General features: G+C 35.9%; 1 protein-coding gene across 2 annotated transcripts in view; it reads left to right on the forward strand.

The window, feature by feature from the left end:
• Window positions 1-16369, forward strand: part of HDX (highly divergent homeobox) — a 217524-nt gene that overhangs the window by 75704 nt on the left and 125451 nt on the right. For both annotated transcript variants that reach the window (XM_070783571.1, XM_070783572.1), the window contains exon 4: window positions 9081-9134. In XM_070783571.1, the coding sequence (XP_070639672.1) occupies window positions 9081-9134 (54 nt within the window). The remainder of the gene's footprint in view (window positions 1-9080; window positions 9135-16369) is intronic.

Genomic DNA, 16369 nt, shown 5'->3' on the forward strand with positions numbered 1-16369 from the left:
ACCATTGTGCTTTTGTTTTCCTTTGTCTCTAGGTATTTACTGTTTTCTTCTTTGATTTCTTCAGTGATGCATTGGTTGTTTAGTAGTAAGAGCATGTTGTTTAGCCACCACATGTTTCTGTTTCTTATAGTTTTTTTTCTTGTGGTTTATTTCTTTTTGTTTTTAATTTATTTATTTTAATTGAAGGCTAATTATTTTATAATATTGTAGTGGATTTTGCCATACATTGACATGAAACAAGAATGGGTGTACATCTGTTCCCCATCCTGAACCCTCCTTTGACCTCCCATCCCTCTGGGTCATCCCAGTTCACCAGCCCTGAGCACCCTGTCTCATGCATCGAATCTGAACTGGTGATCTGTTTCATATATGATAATATACATGTTTCAATGCTACTCTTTCAAATCATCCCACCCTCGCCTTCTCCCACAGAGTCCAAAAGACTGTTCTATACATCTGTGTCTCTTTTTCTGTCTCACATATTGGTCATTACCATTTTTCTAAATTCCATATATATGCATTATTATACTGTATTGGTGTTTTTCTTTTTGACTCACTTCAGTCTGTATAATAGGCTCCAGATTCATCCACCTTATTAGTAATGATTCAAATGTATTCTTTTTAATGGTTGAGTAATATTGCATTATGTATATGTACCACAGCTTTCTTATCCATTTGTCTGTCAATGGACATCTAGGTTGCTTCCATGTCTTGGCTATTATAAACAGTGCTGTGATGAACACTGGGGTACACGTGTCTATTTCAATTCTGGTTTCCTCAGTGTGTATGCCCAGCAGTGGGATTTCTGGGTCATATGGCAGTTCTATTTCCAGTTTTTTAAGGAATCTCCACACTGTTCTGCATAGTGGCTGTACTACTTTGCATTCCCATCAAAAGTGTAAGAGGGTTCCCTTTTCTCCACACCCTCTCCAGCATTTGTTGCTTGTAGACTTTGAATAACAGGCACTCTGACCAGCATGAGATGGTACCTCATAGTGGTTTTGATTTGCATTTCTCTGATAATGAGCGACGTTGAGCATCTTTTCATGTATTTCTTAGCCATCTGTATATCTTCTTTGGAGAAATGTCTGTTTAGTTCATTGGCTCATTTTTTGATTGGGTCGTTTACTTTTCTGGAATTGAGCTGTAGGAGTTGCTTGTATATTTTTGAGATTAGTTGTTTGTCAGTTGCTTCATTTGCTTCATTTTCTCCCGTTCTGAAGACTGTCTTTTCACCTTGCTTATAGTTTCCTTCATTGGGCAAAAGCTTTTAAGTTTAATTAGGTCCCATTTGTTTATTTTTGCTTCTATTTCCATTACTCTGGGAGGTGAGTCATAGAGGATCCTGCTGTGATTTATGTCAGTGAGTGTTTTGCCTATGTTTTCCTCTAGGAGTTTTATAGTTTCTGATCTTACGTTTAGATCTTTAATCAATTTTGAGTTTTTTTTTGTGCATGGTGTTAGAAAGTATTCTAGTTTCATTCTTTTTTTATTTATTTTTATTTTTTAAATATATATTTATTTATTTTAAATTGATTGATGATTGGCTTACAATATTGGCTTGATTTCTGTCAAACATCAACATAAATTAACCATAGGTGAACGTATGTCCTCTCCTTCTTGAATCTCCCTCGCACCTCCCGCCCATCTCCACTGCTCTAGGTTATTACAGAGCCCCTGTTTGAGTTTCCTGAGTTATACAGGAAGTTCCCAATGGCTGTCCATTTACATATATTAGTGATATTCATCCACACTACTCTCCACATTCTTTTTTTTTTAATTTTATTTTATTTTTAAACTTTACATAATTGTATTAGTTTTGCCAAATATCAAAATGAATCCGCCACAGGTATACATGTGTTCCCCATCCTCCTCCCTCCTCCCTCCCCATACCATCCCTCTGGGTCGTCCCAGTGCACTAGCCTCAAGCATCCAGTATCGTGTATCGAACCTGGACTGGCAACTCGTTTCTTACATGATACTTTACATGTTTCAATGTCATTCTCCCACAAGTGGTTGAACATTTTCCCCAGCACCACTTGTTAGAGATTGTCTTTTCTCCATTGTATATTCTTGCTTCCTTTGTCAAAGAAAAGGTGTCCATAGGTGCATGGATTTATCTCTGGGCTTTCTATTTTGTTTCACTGATCTATATTTCTGTCTTTGTGCCAGTACCATACTGTCTTGATGACTGTGGCTTTGTAGTACAGCCTGAAGTCAGGCAAGTTGATTCCACCAGTTCCATTCTTCTTTCTCAAGATTGCTTTAGCTATACGAGGTTTTTTGTATTTCCATACAAATTGTGAAATTATTTGTTCTAGTTGTGTGAAAAATACTGTTGGTAGCTTGATAGGGATTGGATTGAATCTATAGATTGCTTTGGGTAGTATACTCATTTTCACTATATTGCTTCTTCCAATCCATGAACACGGTATATTTCTCTATCTATTTGTGTTCTCTTTGATTTCTTTCATCAGTGTTTTATAGTTTTCTATACATAGGTCTTTTGATTCTTTAGGTAGATATATTCCTAAGTATTTTATTCTTCTCATTGCGATGGTTAATGGAATTATTTCCTTAATTTCTCTTTCTGTTTTCTCATTATTAGTGTATAGGAATGCAAGGGATTTCTGTGTGTTAATTTTATATCCTGAAAAGTTCTTATATTCATTGATTAGCTCCAATAATTTTCTGGTGGAGTCTTTAGGGTTTTCCATGTAGAGGATCATGTCATCTGCAAACAGTGAGAGTTTTACTTCTTCTTTTCCAATCTGGATTCCTTTTATTCCTTTTTCTTCTCTGCTTCCGGTGGCCAAAACTTCCAAAACTATGTTGAATAGTAGTGGGGAGAGTGGGCACCCTTGTCTTTTTCCCGACTTTAGGGGAAACGCTTTCAAGTTTTCACCATTGAGGACAATGTTTGATGTGGGTTTGTCATATTTAGCTTTTATTATGCTGAGGTATGTTCCTTCTATGCCTACTTTCTGGAAGGCTTTTATCATACATGGATATTGAATTTTGTCAAAGGCTTTCTCTGCATCTATTGAGATAATAATGTAGTATTTATCTTCCAATTTGTTAATGTGGTGTATTACATTACATTGATTGATTTACATATATTAAAGAATCCTTGCATCCTTGGGAAAAAACCACTGGGTCAAGATGTATGATCTTTTTAATATGTTGTTGGATTGTGTTTGCTAGGATTTTGTTAAGGATTTTTGCATCTATGTTCATCAGTGATATTGGCCTGTAGTTTTCTTTTTTTGTGGCATCTTTGTCAGGTTTTGGTATTAGGGTGATGGTGGCCTCATAGAATGAGTTTAGAAGTTTACCTTCCTCTGCAATTTTCTGGAAGAGTTTGAGTAGGATAGGTGTTCGCTTTTCTCAATTTTTGGTAGAATTCAGCTGTGAAGCCGACTGGTCCTGGGCTTTTGTTTGCTGGTAGATTTCTTATTACAGTTTTGATTTCTGTGCTTGTGATAGGTCTGTTAAAAAGTTCTATTTCTTCCTGGCTCAGTTTTGGAAAGTTATGCATTTCTAAGAATTTGTCCATTTCTTCCAAATTGTCCATTTTATTGTCATATAGTTGCTGATAGTAGTCTCTTATGATCCTTTGTATTTCTGTGTTGTCCGTTGTGATCAACATTTTCATTTCTAATTTTGTTGATTTGATTCTTCTCCCTTTGTTTCTTAATAAGTCCAGATAATGGTTTGGCTATTTTATTCATCTTCTCAAAGAATCAGCTTTTGGCTTTGTTGATTTTTGCTATGGTCTCTTTTGTTTCTTTTGCATTTATTTCTGCCTTATTTTTTAAGATTTCTTTCCTTCTACTAACCCTGGGGTTCTTCATTTCTTCTTTTTCTAGTTGTTTAGGTGTAGAGTTAGGTTATTTATTTGACTTTTTTCTTGTTTTTTGAAGTAATCTTGTATTGCTATGAACCTTCCCCTTAGCACTGCTTTTACTGAGTCCCACAGGTTTTGGATTGTTGTGTTTTCATTTTCATTCATTTCTATGTGTATTTTGATTTCTTTTTTGATTTTTTGGTTATTCAGAAGTGTGTTGCTTTGCCTCCATATGTTGGAACTTTTAATAGTTTTTTTTTTCTTTTTTCCTGTAGTTGACATCTGATCTTACTGCATTGTGATTAGAAACGAGCTTGGAATTATTTCAATTTTTTTGAATTTAGCAAGACTAGATTTGAGGCCCAGGATGTGATCTATCCTAGAGAAGATTCCGTGTGCACTTGAGAAAAAGGTGAAATTCCTTTTTTGGGGGTGAAATGTCCTATAGATATCAATTAGGTCTAACTGGTCCATTGTATCATTTAAAGTTTGTGTTTTCTTGTTAATTTTCTGTTTAGTTGATATATCCATAGGCATGAGTGTGATATTAAAGTCTCTGACTATTATTTTTGTGATTTTACTATTATTATTCTGGGATTTTACTAATAATTTTAATATTACTGTAAGTTTCCCCTTTCTTAATTGTTAGCATTTGCCTTACATGATGTGGTGTTCCTATGTTGGGTGCATATATTTTTATAATTGTGTATCTTCTTCTTGGGTTGATCCTTGATCATTATGAAGTGTCCTTTGTCTCTTTTCTCAGCCTTTATTTCAAAGTCTATTTTATATGATATGAGTATTGCTATTCCTGCTTTCTTTTGTCTCCATTTGCGTGAAATATCTTTTCTCCAGCCCTTCTCTTTCAGTCTGTAAGTGTCCCTTGTTTAGAGATGTGTCTCTTGTAAACAGCATATATAGGGGTCTTGTTTTTGTATACATTCAGTCAGTCTTTGTCTTTTGGTTGGAGCATTCAACCCATTTACATTATTGATGAATATTGATGAGTATGATCCAGTTGCCATTTACTTTTTTGGGGGTTCGAGTTTATACACCCTTTCTGTGTTTCATGTCTAGAGAAGATCCTTCAGCATTTGTTGAAGAGCTGGTTTGTTCCTGTGTTGGTGGAGAATGTGTTTGTTATGTCTTGCTCTGAAACTTTTTGGTTCTTGGGTGGAACTTGGTTTCAGTGTAGGTATAGAGGCTTTTGGATGAGCTTTTATCAATTGATGTTCCCTGGAGTCAGGAGTTCTCTGGTGTTCTTGGGTTTTGGATTTAAGCCTCCTGCTTCTGGTTTTCAGTCTTAATCTTACAGTAGCCTCAAGACTTCTCCATCCCTATAGGACTGATGATAAAACATCTCCTTTCAAAGACAATGGGCTGCCTTTCTTGGTGCCTGGTGTCCTCTGCCAGCATTCAGAAGTTGTTTTGTGGAATTTGCTCAGCATTCAAATGATCTTTCAATGAATTTCTGGGGGAGAAAGTGGTCTCCCCATCCTGTTCCTCCACCATCTTAGGACCGCTATCTTGTAGTTTTTTTCCTAATCTCATAACACTGTGATGAGAAAACATGCTTGATATGTTTTCAATTTTCTTTAATTTGCCAAAGTTTGCCTTGTGGTCCAGCATGTGCTCATTCCTTGAGAATGTTCCGTGGGCACTTGAAAAGAATGCATAGTCTGCTGCTTTTGGGTGGAATGCTCAACAATTATTAAGTCCATCCAGTCTAAAGTGTCATTTAGGCCTATGTTTCCTTATTAGTTTTTTGTGTGGATGATCTGTCCATTGATGAAAGTGGGGAGTTGAAATCTCCCACTATTATTGTATTACTATTGATTTCTCCCTTTATTCTTGTTTGTATTTGCCTTACATTTTGAGGTGCTCCTATGTTGGGTGTATATATATATATTCATAATTTTTATATCTTCTTGAGTTGAACACTTGATCATCATGTAATGTCCTTCTTTGTCTCTAAGTCTATTTTTTTAAATCTATTTTGTCTGATATGAGTATTGCTACTCCAGCTTTTTTTTGATTTTCATTTTCATGGAATACCTTCTCCTGTCCCCTTACTTTGTCTGTAAGTGTCCCTAGGTCTGAGGTGGGTCTCTTGTAGACAGCATATATATGTGTCTTATTTTTGTATCCACCCAACCAGTCTATGTTTTTTGGTTAGTTGGTGCATTTAATCCATTTACATTTAAGGTAATTATTGATATGTATTACCTTATTACCATTTTCTTAATTGCTTTCGGTTTATTTTTTGTAGGTTTTTGCCTTCTATTGTGTTTCCTGCCTAAACAGGTTCCTTTGGTATTTGTTGTATAACTGATTTGCTGGTGCTGAATTCTCTTAACTTTTGCTTGTCTGGAAAGCTTTTGATTTCTCCACCATATCTGAATGTGAGTCTTGCTGGGTAGAGTATTTTTGATTGTAGGCTTTCTTTCCCCTTTCATAATTTTAAATATATCATGACATTCCCTTATGGTTTATAGAGTTTCTCTTCAGAAATTACCTGATAACCTTATGGCAGTTCCCTTGTATATTATTTGTTGTTTTTCCCTTGTTACTTTTAATATTTTATCTTTGTCTTTAATTTTTGTCAGTTTGATTACTATATGTCCTGGTGTGTTCCTCCTTTGGTTTATCCTGCCTGGGACTCTGCAATTCCTGGACTTGGTTGATTTTTTCCTTTCCCATGTTAGGGAAATTTTCAGCTATTATCTCATGAAATATTTTCTCTGTCCTTTCTCTCTCTTTTCTCCTTCTGGAATCCCTAAAATGCAAATGCTGGTGTGCTTAATGTGGTTCCAGAGGTCTCTTAGTCTGTTTCTATTTATTTTCATTCTTTTCTTCTATATTCTATTTTGCAGCAGTGATTTCCACCATTCTGTCTTCCAAGTAACTTATCTGTTCTTCTGCCTTTTATGGATTCATTCTAGTGTATTATTTTTTTTCTGTGTGTTTGTTCTTTAGGTCGTCTAGGTCTTGGTAACCATTTCTTGAATCTCCTCTGTTATTTTTCCTAGATCCTGGATCATCTTCACTATCATCATTCTGAACTCTTTTTCTGGAAGGTTGCCAATTTCCAGTTCCTTTAGTTGTTTTTCTTGTATTTTATCTTGTTCCTTCATCTGGGATATAATCATCTGCCTTCTTATTCTGATTAACTTTGTGTGACTATGATTTTCATTATGGAGGCTGTGAGACTGTAGTTCTTACTTCTTCTGTCTGCCCTCTAGTGAATCTACATTTTGTATTCTTAAATGTATAATAAGGTCCATATTTCAAGAAATTCAATTACCTTGTTTATTATATATATCATTTGTTTCACATTAATTTTTGAGTTCAGTTCAGTTCAGTTGCTCAGTCATGTCCGACTCTTTGTGACCCCATGAACTGCAGCACACCAGGCCTCCCTGTCCATCACCAACTCCTGGAGTTCACCCAAACTCATGTCCATTGAGTCAGTGATGCCATCCAACCATCTCATCCTCTGTCATCCCCTTTTCCTCCGGCCTTCAATCTTTCCCAACATCAGGGTCTTTTCAAATGAGTCAGCTCTTCACATCAGATGGCCAAAATATTGGAGTTCCAGCTTCAACATTAGTCCTTCCAATGAACACCCAAGACTGATCTCCTTTAGAGTGGACTGGTTGGACCTCCTTGCAGTCCAAGGGACTCTCAACAGTCTTCTCCAACACCACAGTACAAAAGCATCGATTCTTTGGCACTCAGCTTTCTTCACAGTCCAACTCTCACATCCATACATGACCATAGGAAAAACCATAGCCTTGACTAGGCGGACCTTTGTTGACAAAGTAATGTCTCTGCTTTTTAATATGCTGTCTAGGTTTGTCAATAACTTTCCTCCCTTTTGAGTAGTTACTAGTTTATGAAGGAGGTATAACTCATTTGGTTTAACATATTTTCTCTAGCAACTTAACGTAATGAGTTTTAAAATATCCTCAGTTATAGGTAAACTTAGATATACATATATCCAGTTGGATATCTCTATTTTTTTCAAGAGTATATTATATGACTATTTTAGCAGATTTACCCCCTTCATTGAGTCTAGCAATCAATTTACTTTGCAAACATTGTATCTTACACCAAGTATTAGTAATAGGATAGGAAGATGTAACTTTTGAAGTATTTTTCTGTAGAAATTTTTAATTCTCAATTAACCATTAAAAATCAATTATTCAAACTTTCTCATGCCCTCAAACATTTGAGTTAATTGCTATTATACTTTAATGGGATTTTTAACTTGAGTAAAAGTTTTCCTTACAAGTATTATTTGGAGTTTATATAATTTTTAACTGGTTCTTAGCATATTAATGTATTTTAAAGTCAAAATGGCAAGTCTGATAGTCAGGGACAGTAATCATTTACCTGGAATTTCAATAATATCACTTTACAATTTACCTTGACTTTTTGAGCATCACTTCTTATAAATAAGCATAATACAGATTCATTGACCATTGCTGAATATAATTTATCAAAAACAAAAAGTGTTTTATTGAATATCACATTCCTTCACCACTACCACTTAGAAAGGCTGATTTGTCAGTCTCTTGAGAGCCATATGTTTGGGAGGGAAGGAGAGTGCAAGTGGAGAGTTTTGAGTACTCCCCAATCCTTGTATGTCTTAGGAAAAGGTGTGGTTAAGTATAGGCTAACCAGCGTCATTGCTCTCAGAAACACTTTGGTCTCTGGAATCACTCCCCAGAATCCTATGAGAGTAGCATCTATCTCCTTATGTGGCAATGCTGATGTAATATGGTTTTACTAGCTATTCACCTTAGTAGTTTCTACTTAAAAAGGGCCTTGCAGTTATGTAAGATGAATAAATGTAGAAAGGCAAAATATAGTACAATGACTGTAGATAATTATTTGATGATTGTAACTCATTTATTTCACAGAGCAATGAAGTTTTATTATTATAATAATTTTATTGTCCATAGATTTCCAAACCATATTTCCAGGCCTAAAAAACATCCTCAAAATTTTCTTGAATTTTCAGAGGAACTACACTGCTTTTTGAATTTTGCCATGAAGGAAGGCCTTTTAAAGCTCTTGCTTTCAATAAGGTAACAGCATTTGTCCACATAGGGGATATGCTCTGAATGCAGACCTATCTTGACATCTTGTGTGAATTCTTTGGTATTGATCAGCATTCCAAATAGTATCAATGCATACCTCACTGAGATTCCATTTGTTGTTTCCACAGATTTCAGGAAACCTTACTGTGCCTTGGATTACAGGGTGTTCTAGAAAAAGAGCAGTAAGTAATCTTTCATTTAAAGCAGCAAATGGGTTTCCCCCATCTCATTAGTAGGAATGCCATTGAGAAAATTGTCATGATATTTGAAAAGTTGGCAATACTGAGCCTCAATTAGTTAATTAATCCTAATCTCAAAAGACATATTTTGAAATCATAATATTTATATAAACTAAAAAGGTAACCTTAAATAAAAGACAGTAATTAACACATTGTATAAACTTTAAGCAGTGTTTTCAGTTTTAAAAAGTTAAAGATATTTCATAAAATATCATAATTTTTATACATCTAATAAGACCAGTTAATTTTATCATAGAATTGAATCATGATTCATATAAACATCTCAATCAAAGTTAAATAAATTACATACTATGTAAATTACATACTAAATAAATTACATACTATATATTTGTGTATTTCAGTATTTAGAAGTGGTGAGTAACTAATAATTTAACAGTATTGTTCTCTGGCTTTCTGCTACAACTGTTATGATTCTTATTATACTAATCTAACATAATTTCATTAAAATTGTGTTTTCCTAAAGAATCTCATTCATTTGGTCTGTGTAGCAACTATAAATCTAACAGGCAGGAGATTTTGATGTAACTTTTCCTTAGAAGGGAAAGTATTAAAAGATTTCAGCAGTTTAAAAAAAAAAACAACAATAATGTGAGTAGACTTTTCGAAAAATATCTCAAGTTATTGCATGGTAAATAGCTTTGAAACAATGGAAAAGAACTGAGAGTGCAGAAATAGTTGTTATATTTATAGGGAACTGATTTTATAAAAAATGTTAAGACAATTCATTGTGGAAGGGAAAGATGTCTGTTTAATGAATGGTACTTGGACAGTTGGACATACACACACACAAAAATACTTTAAAATAGATTAGAGACCTAAATGGAAGAGCTATACCAATAACATTTTATGAAAACAATAAGAGAAAATATTTGAGACTAAGAGTTAGGTAAAGATTTCTTAGATACTAAGTCAACAGTGCAATCCATAAAATTGAAAAATGAATAAATTGGGTCTCAACAAAATTCAAAACCTTAACACTTTGAAAGATACCATGAAGAAAATGAAAAGACGAGCAACAGCCTAGAAGGAAATATTTGCAAATCACTTATCCATTAATGTACTTTTATCCAGCATATACAAAACACTTACAAGGACAAATGATCTGATTACAAATGAACAAAAGATATGAGCCTGATATTTCAACAAAACTGATACATGAACATTCAATAAATATGTGAACAGCTGCTCAAAATTATGCATCATTCAGGAAATGCATATTAAAACCAACATGAGGTATTTCTCACTCTCTAGAATAAGAATTATTGGCAAAGATATGGAGATAAAGGAACAATCATACATTGATTGTGGGACTGTAAAATAGTACAGCCACTTTTGAAAACATTTTGACAGTTTTTTTTTTAAAACTAAACATACACCTGCCCTATTATCCAACTATTCTGATAAGTCTTTGCCCAAGAGGAGTGATAGTACTTATCCTTATAAAAACTTTTACATGAATGTTTATAGCAGCTGCATTTATAGTAGCCTAAAAGTAGAAACAAGCTAAATGTTCATTAACAGGTGAACGGATAAAAAAATTTTGTTCATATAGGGGAATAGAAATCAACAATTAAAAAGTGAAATATTGACATGCACATCATATGATTGAATCTTAAAATAATCAGCTTGAGTGAAAGAAACCAGATTAAAAAAAAAGAATACATACTGTATGCTTCCATCTATATAAAATTATTGAAAATGCAAACTAATGACAGGAAGCAAGTCAGTGGTTACATGGTTATGTAAGCGGACAGAAGGTAGGGCAAATTGATTGAAAGAGGGCATTAGGAAACACTTAAGGGTATGATGGGTATGTTCACACAAGATTGTTTCTTGACGTATACACAAAGGAGAACATCAAATTGTACAATTTAAACATGTGTAATTTAGTTTTCATTAGTTATGCCTCAGCAAAACTTAAAAGGCTAAAAATTCAGTTACTGGAGAACTTGGGTATTTGAATCTACTTTTTCAATTGTAAATCTTGTGAAACTTATGTATAGGTCAATTTTGTATGATGAAAATTTAGCATTCAAACTGACATATGCTACAAGTATAAAATAGGTGATTTCAAAGATTTTGTAAAAATAATATATAAATGTCTAAATTTTATGCTAATTGCATGTTTAAATGATAAAATTTTGAATATACTGCGGTAAGGTATGTAATTAAAATTAATTTTACCAGGAGTTTTTCACTCTTTTAATGGAAGCCTATATATTTATCTCATATTCTATTTCTATTGTACTCCAGAAGTCTACAATGTGCCAGATATTGTGCTTGACCTTAGGGATACAATGATGAGAAAAGCCAGATATTTTCACTGCTCTTATGGAACTGATGTGGAGAAGGCTATGGCACCCCACTCCAGTACTCTTGCCTGGAAAATCCCATGGACGGAGGAGCCTGGTAGGCTGCAGACCATGGGGTCGAGAAGAGTTGGACACGACTGAGCAACTTCACTTTCACTTTTCCCGTTCACGCATTGGAGAAGGAAATGGCAACCCACTCCAGTGTTCTTGCCTGGAGAATTCCAGGGACGGGGGAGCCTGGTGGGCCGCCGTCTATGGGGTCGCACAGAGTCGAACACGACTGAAGCGACTTAGCAGCAGCAGCAGCATGGAACTGATGATCTAGATTTAATAGGAAGAGAGGTATTCATGAAATAATTACATAAATATAAAATACCACTGTGACAAACACCCATGTTGATCACTTTCTAGCTTGTCCTGGAAGCACACTTTATCCACACAATGAAATATAACCATCATCTGAAAATTCTTTGGCTTACTTCCAAGGAAAATTTACCACTGTCAGTGCCCCTCAATCAAACCGTAAGAATAAATCAGTAGTGAAATAAGCTATGTTTATTGCTTGTTGCAGCAAAGAAGAACACATAGCATAGAGAACCATGATTTATCTCAGTAAGAGGATGGTAGAAATACCTAACTGGAAGATTTGGACTTTGGCTGGGTAATTTAGGGGAGGGTATAATGAAGTGAGCATTTGCTCTAAATTGGATGTTTTGAGAGTGCTAAGTCTCTTCAGTCGTGTTTGATTCTTTGTGACCCTATGGACTATTACCTGCCAGCCTCCTCTCCCCATGGGGTTTTCCAGGCAAGAACACTGGAGTGGGTTGCGTTTTCTTCTCCAGGTGATCTCAACCCAGGGATCGAGCCTGTGTCTCTTACATCTCCTGCAATGGCAAGCAAGTTCTTTACCACTATTGCCACCTGGAAAGTCCCAGGAGGGGCAATTCAGTGATAGGGTATTTAGAATGTGGCATTGCAACCTTGGTTTTGTCTGTTGAGACAAAATTATGAAGTAGCCTTGTTTTATTTCCTGTTATCATGGTCTCTGTTGACTATGATGCCTACCCCATTTCTTCTAAGGGATTCTTGTCCACAGTAGTAAATATAATGGTCATCTGAGTTAAATTCACCCATTCCAGTCCATTTTAGTTTGCTGATTCCTAAAATGTTAATGTTCACTCTTGCCATCACCTGTTTGACCACTTCCAATTTGCCTTGATTCATGGACCTAACATTCCAGGCTCTTATGCATTATTGCTCTTTAGAAGATCAGACTTTACTTCTATCACCAGTCACATCCATAATTGGGTGTTGTTTTTGCTTTGGCTCTGTCACTTCAAAAAGGACAGAAATGGTATGGATCTAACAGAAGCAGAAGATATTAATAAAAGGTGGCAAGAATACACAGAAGACCTATACAAAAAAGATCTTCATGACCCAGATAACCACGATGGTTTTATCACTCACCTAGAGCCAGAAATCTTGGAATGAGAAGTCAAGTGGGCCTTAGGAAACATCACCACAAATAAAGCTAGTGAGGGTGATGAAATTCCAGTTGAGCTATTTCAAATCCTAAAAGATGATGCTATAAAAGTGCTGCACTCACTATGCCAGCAAATTTGGAAAACTCAGCAGTGGCCATATGATTGGAAAAGGTCAGTTTCCATTCCAATCCCAAGGAAAGACAATGCCAAAGAATGCTCAAACTACTGCACAGTTGCACTCATCTCACACACTAGTAAAGCAATGCTCAAAATTCTCCAAGGGAGGCTTCAACAGTACATGAACTATGAACTTCCAGATGTTCAAGCTGGATTTACAAAAGGCAGAGGAACCAGAGATCAAATTGCCAACTTCCATTGGATCATTGAAAAAGGACGAGAGTTCCAGAAAAACATCTACTTCTGCTTTATTGACTATGCCAAAGCCTTTGACTGTGTGGATCACCAAAAACTGGAAAGTTCTGAAAGAGATGGGAATAGCAGACCAACTGACGTGCCTCTGGAGAAATCTGTATGCAGGTCAGGAAGTAACAGCTACAACTGGACATGGAACAACAGACTGGTTCCAAATAGGAAAAAGAGTATGTCAAGGCTGCATATTGTCACCCTGCTTATTTAACTTATATGCAGAATACATCATGAGAAACGCTGGGCTGGATGAAGCACAAATTGGAATCAAAATTGGTGGGAAAAATATCAACATCAGATACTCAGATGACACCACCCTTATGGCAGAAAGTGAAGATGAACTAAAGAGCCTCTTGCTGAAAGTGAAAGAGGAGAGTGAAAAAGGTGGCTTCAAACACAACATTCAGAAAACTAAGATCATTGCATCTAGTCCCATCATTTCATGGCAAATAGATGGGGAAACAGTGGAACCATTGGCGGACTTTATCTTTTTGGGCTCCAAAATCACTGCAGATGGTGACTGCAGCCATGAAATTAAAAGACACTTTCTCCTTGGAAGAACAGTTATGACCAAACTAGACAGCATATTAAAGAGCAGAGACATTACTTTGCCAACAAAGGTCCATCTAGTCAAAGCTATGGTTTTTCCAGTAGTCATGTATGGATGTGAGTGTTGGATTATAAAGAAAGCTGAGTGCTGAAACATTGATACTTTTAAACTGTGGTGTTGGAGGAGATTTTTGAGAGTCCCTTGGACTGCAAGGAGGTTCAACCAGTCCATCATAAAGGAAATCAGTCCTGAATATTCATTGGAAGGACTGATGTTGAAGCTGAAGCTCCTAATGCAAAGAACTGACTCATTTGAAGAGACTCTGATGCTGGTAAAGATTGAAGGCAGGAGGAGAAGGGGACTATAGAAGATGAGATGTTTGGATGGCATCACTGACTCAATAACATGAGTAAACTCCGGGAGTTGGTGATGGACTTGGAAGCCTGGTGTGCTGCAGTCCATGGGGTAGCAAAGATTCAGACATGACTGAGCAATTGAAATTACCGTGGTCTGTGAGCAATCTTGTTTTAGATTGTAGTCTGTGAAATTAAACAGTGTGTTCAACAAGAGAACAAAATGGTCCAACCCTGAGTGTCAATCTAGCATATAATGTTGTAGTCTAGCTGAATATCAGTTCAATTTTGAATGACATGGTTTTTTCTATCTTACTAGTATACATCTTGACATTATGCACACTGTGCTTGACGTTCTATTCATATTAGTTATTGTCCATGTACACCTTCTTGAAAAGTCTTAGTGAACCTGATTGTTAAATGGATGGTTTCTATCAATAAATGTCCAAGAAGGTAAACAGAAAGCTTACCAAAAGAATTTAATTGTATAAACTGTTTAGACATGTTTTAGAGGATTTAAAAAAGCAAAAATGAAACTGAAGCAACAAGAGTGTTTATTCAGGAAGTAGCTATCACCCCTTGGGCTAGGAAAACAAAAAGTAGTTTCTATTTTCAGAAACTATAAAATTACAGAAAAGGTTTGCTGATATGGGACTGATTTCTGAGTTTGGTACACTGCCAGCTAGTAGTGGTACCTTTTGTGTTACAATGAGGTTGATTCTGATAGTGCACAAAAAGAAGAACCGACTGCTACTATTACTAACAGCCAATGCCAGGATGGAAAGTTGTTCTTTGGGTGATACTGATAGGAATAGAAAGCAAAACAGAAAGGATCATCTTCCTTCTTCAGTCATCTAGTCTCCTTGTACTGTTCTCTATTGGCAGAATCTCATTCAAAGACATTTTGTTGTTGTTCAGTCACTGTCATGTCCAACTCTTTGTGACCCCACGACTGCAGTACATGAGGCTTCCCTGTCCTTCACTATCTCCTGAAGTTTGCTGAAATTCATATCCATTGAGTCAGTCAATTTCATCTGTTCAAAGACATTCAGTAAAGCAGAAATGTGGTTTGCAGAGTTTCATCAAAAACATTGTATAGAACAGTGTGTTTGGAACTGAGAAAATGTAGCTTAATTACCAATACAGAAGAAACGAGCAATTTTCGTTTGCTTTAGTTTTTTGGAAAACCAAACTGTATGAGTATATGTGGAGTACATGTGGAATGAAAGTTGGTCTATATAAATTATGAAGTTGTTAGTGACTTTTTGAAATCTCAATACTGTCTCTTTGACTTTTGAAAACTACAAATTGTTCTGATTGTTCTTATTATAACAAACCATGCATGTTAATATTACTCATATTAGGTTGTGGCTCTTCAATAGTAAAAATAATACTAGCATATGTATAGTATAGGGCTTCCTTGATGGCTGAGATGATAAATAATCTGCCTGCAATGCAGGAGACCCAGATTCAATCCCTTGTTTGGGAAGATTCCCATAGCAACCCACTTCAGTATTCTTGCCTGGAGAATTCTTTAGACAGAGTAGCCTTGGTGGGCTATAGTCCAAGGGATCACAAAGAGTCAGACTCGACTGAGTGACTAACACACACATGTACTGTATTTTAGAGTTTTAAGCAGGGGTCTCCATCCCCTGGGCCACAGATCAGTGGTTCATGGCCTCTTAGAAACCAGACTGCACAACAGGAGGTGAGCAGCAGACAAAACTGAAACCACTCCCCTTCATTCCCAAACTGTGGAAAAGTTGTCTTCTATGACACAGGTTCCTGGTGCCTAAAAGATTGGGGATTGTTGGTTTAAAGGCATTTTACTTTGATGGTCTCATTCTGATCCTCCCCACAATGCACAGATGCAGATAGGACAGGCATTGCTATTTAGACTTTATAGATGAAAATAAATTCAGGATGTTATTTGACTGCTGTCTCTATGGCCCAATCTGTTAGCACCTTCAGCTGTTAACCAAAAGGTTGGTGGTTCGAGCCCACCCAGGGGCTCTTTTCAAGTTACTTGAAA

Source organism: Bos indicus, chromosome X (genome assembly GCF_029378745.1).
Source record: "Bos indicus isolate NIAB-ARS_2022 breed Sahiwal x Tharparkar chromosome X, NIAB-ARS_B.indTharparkar_mat_pri_1.0, whole genome shotgun sequence".
Classification (NCBI taxonomy): Eukaryota; Metazoa; Chordata; class Mammalia; order Artiodactyla; family Bovidae; genus Bos; species Bos indicus.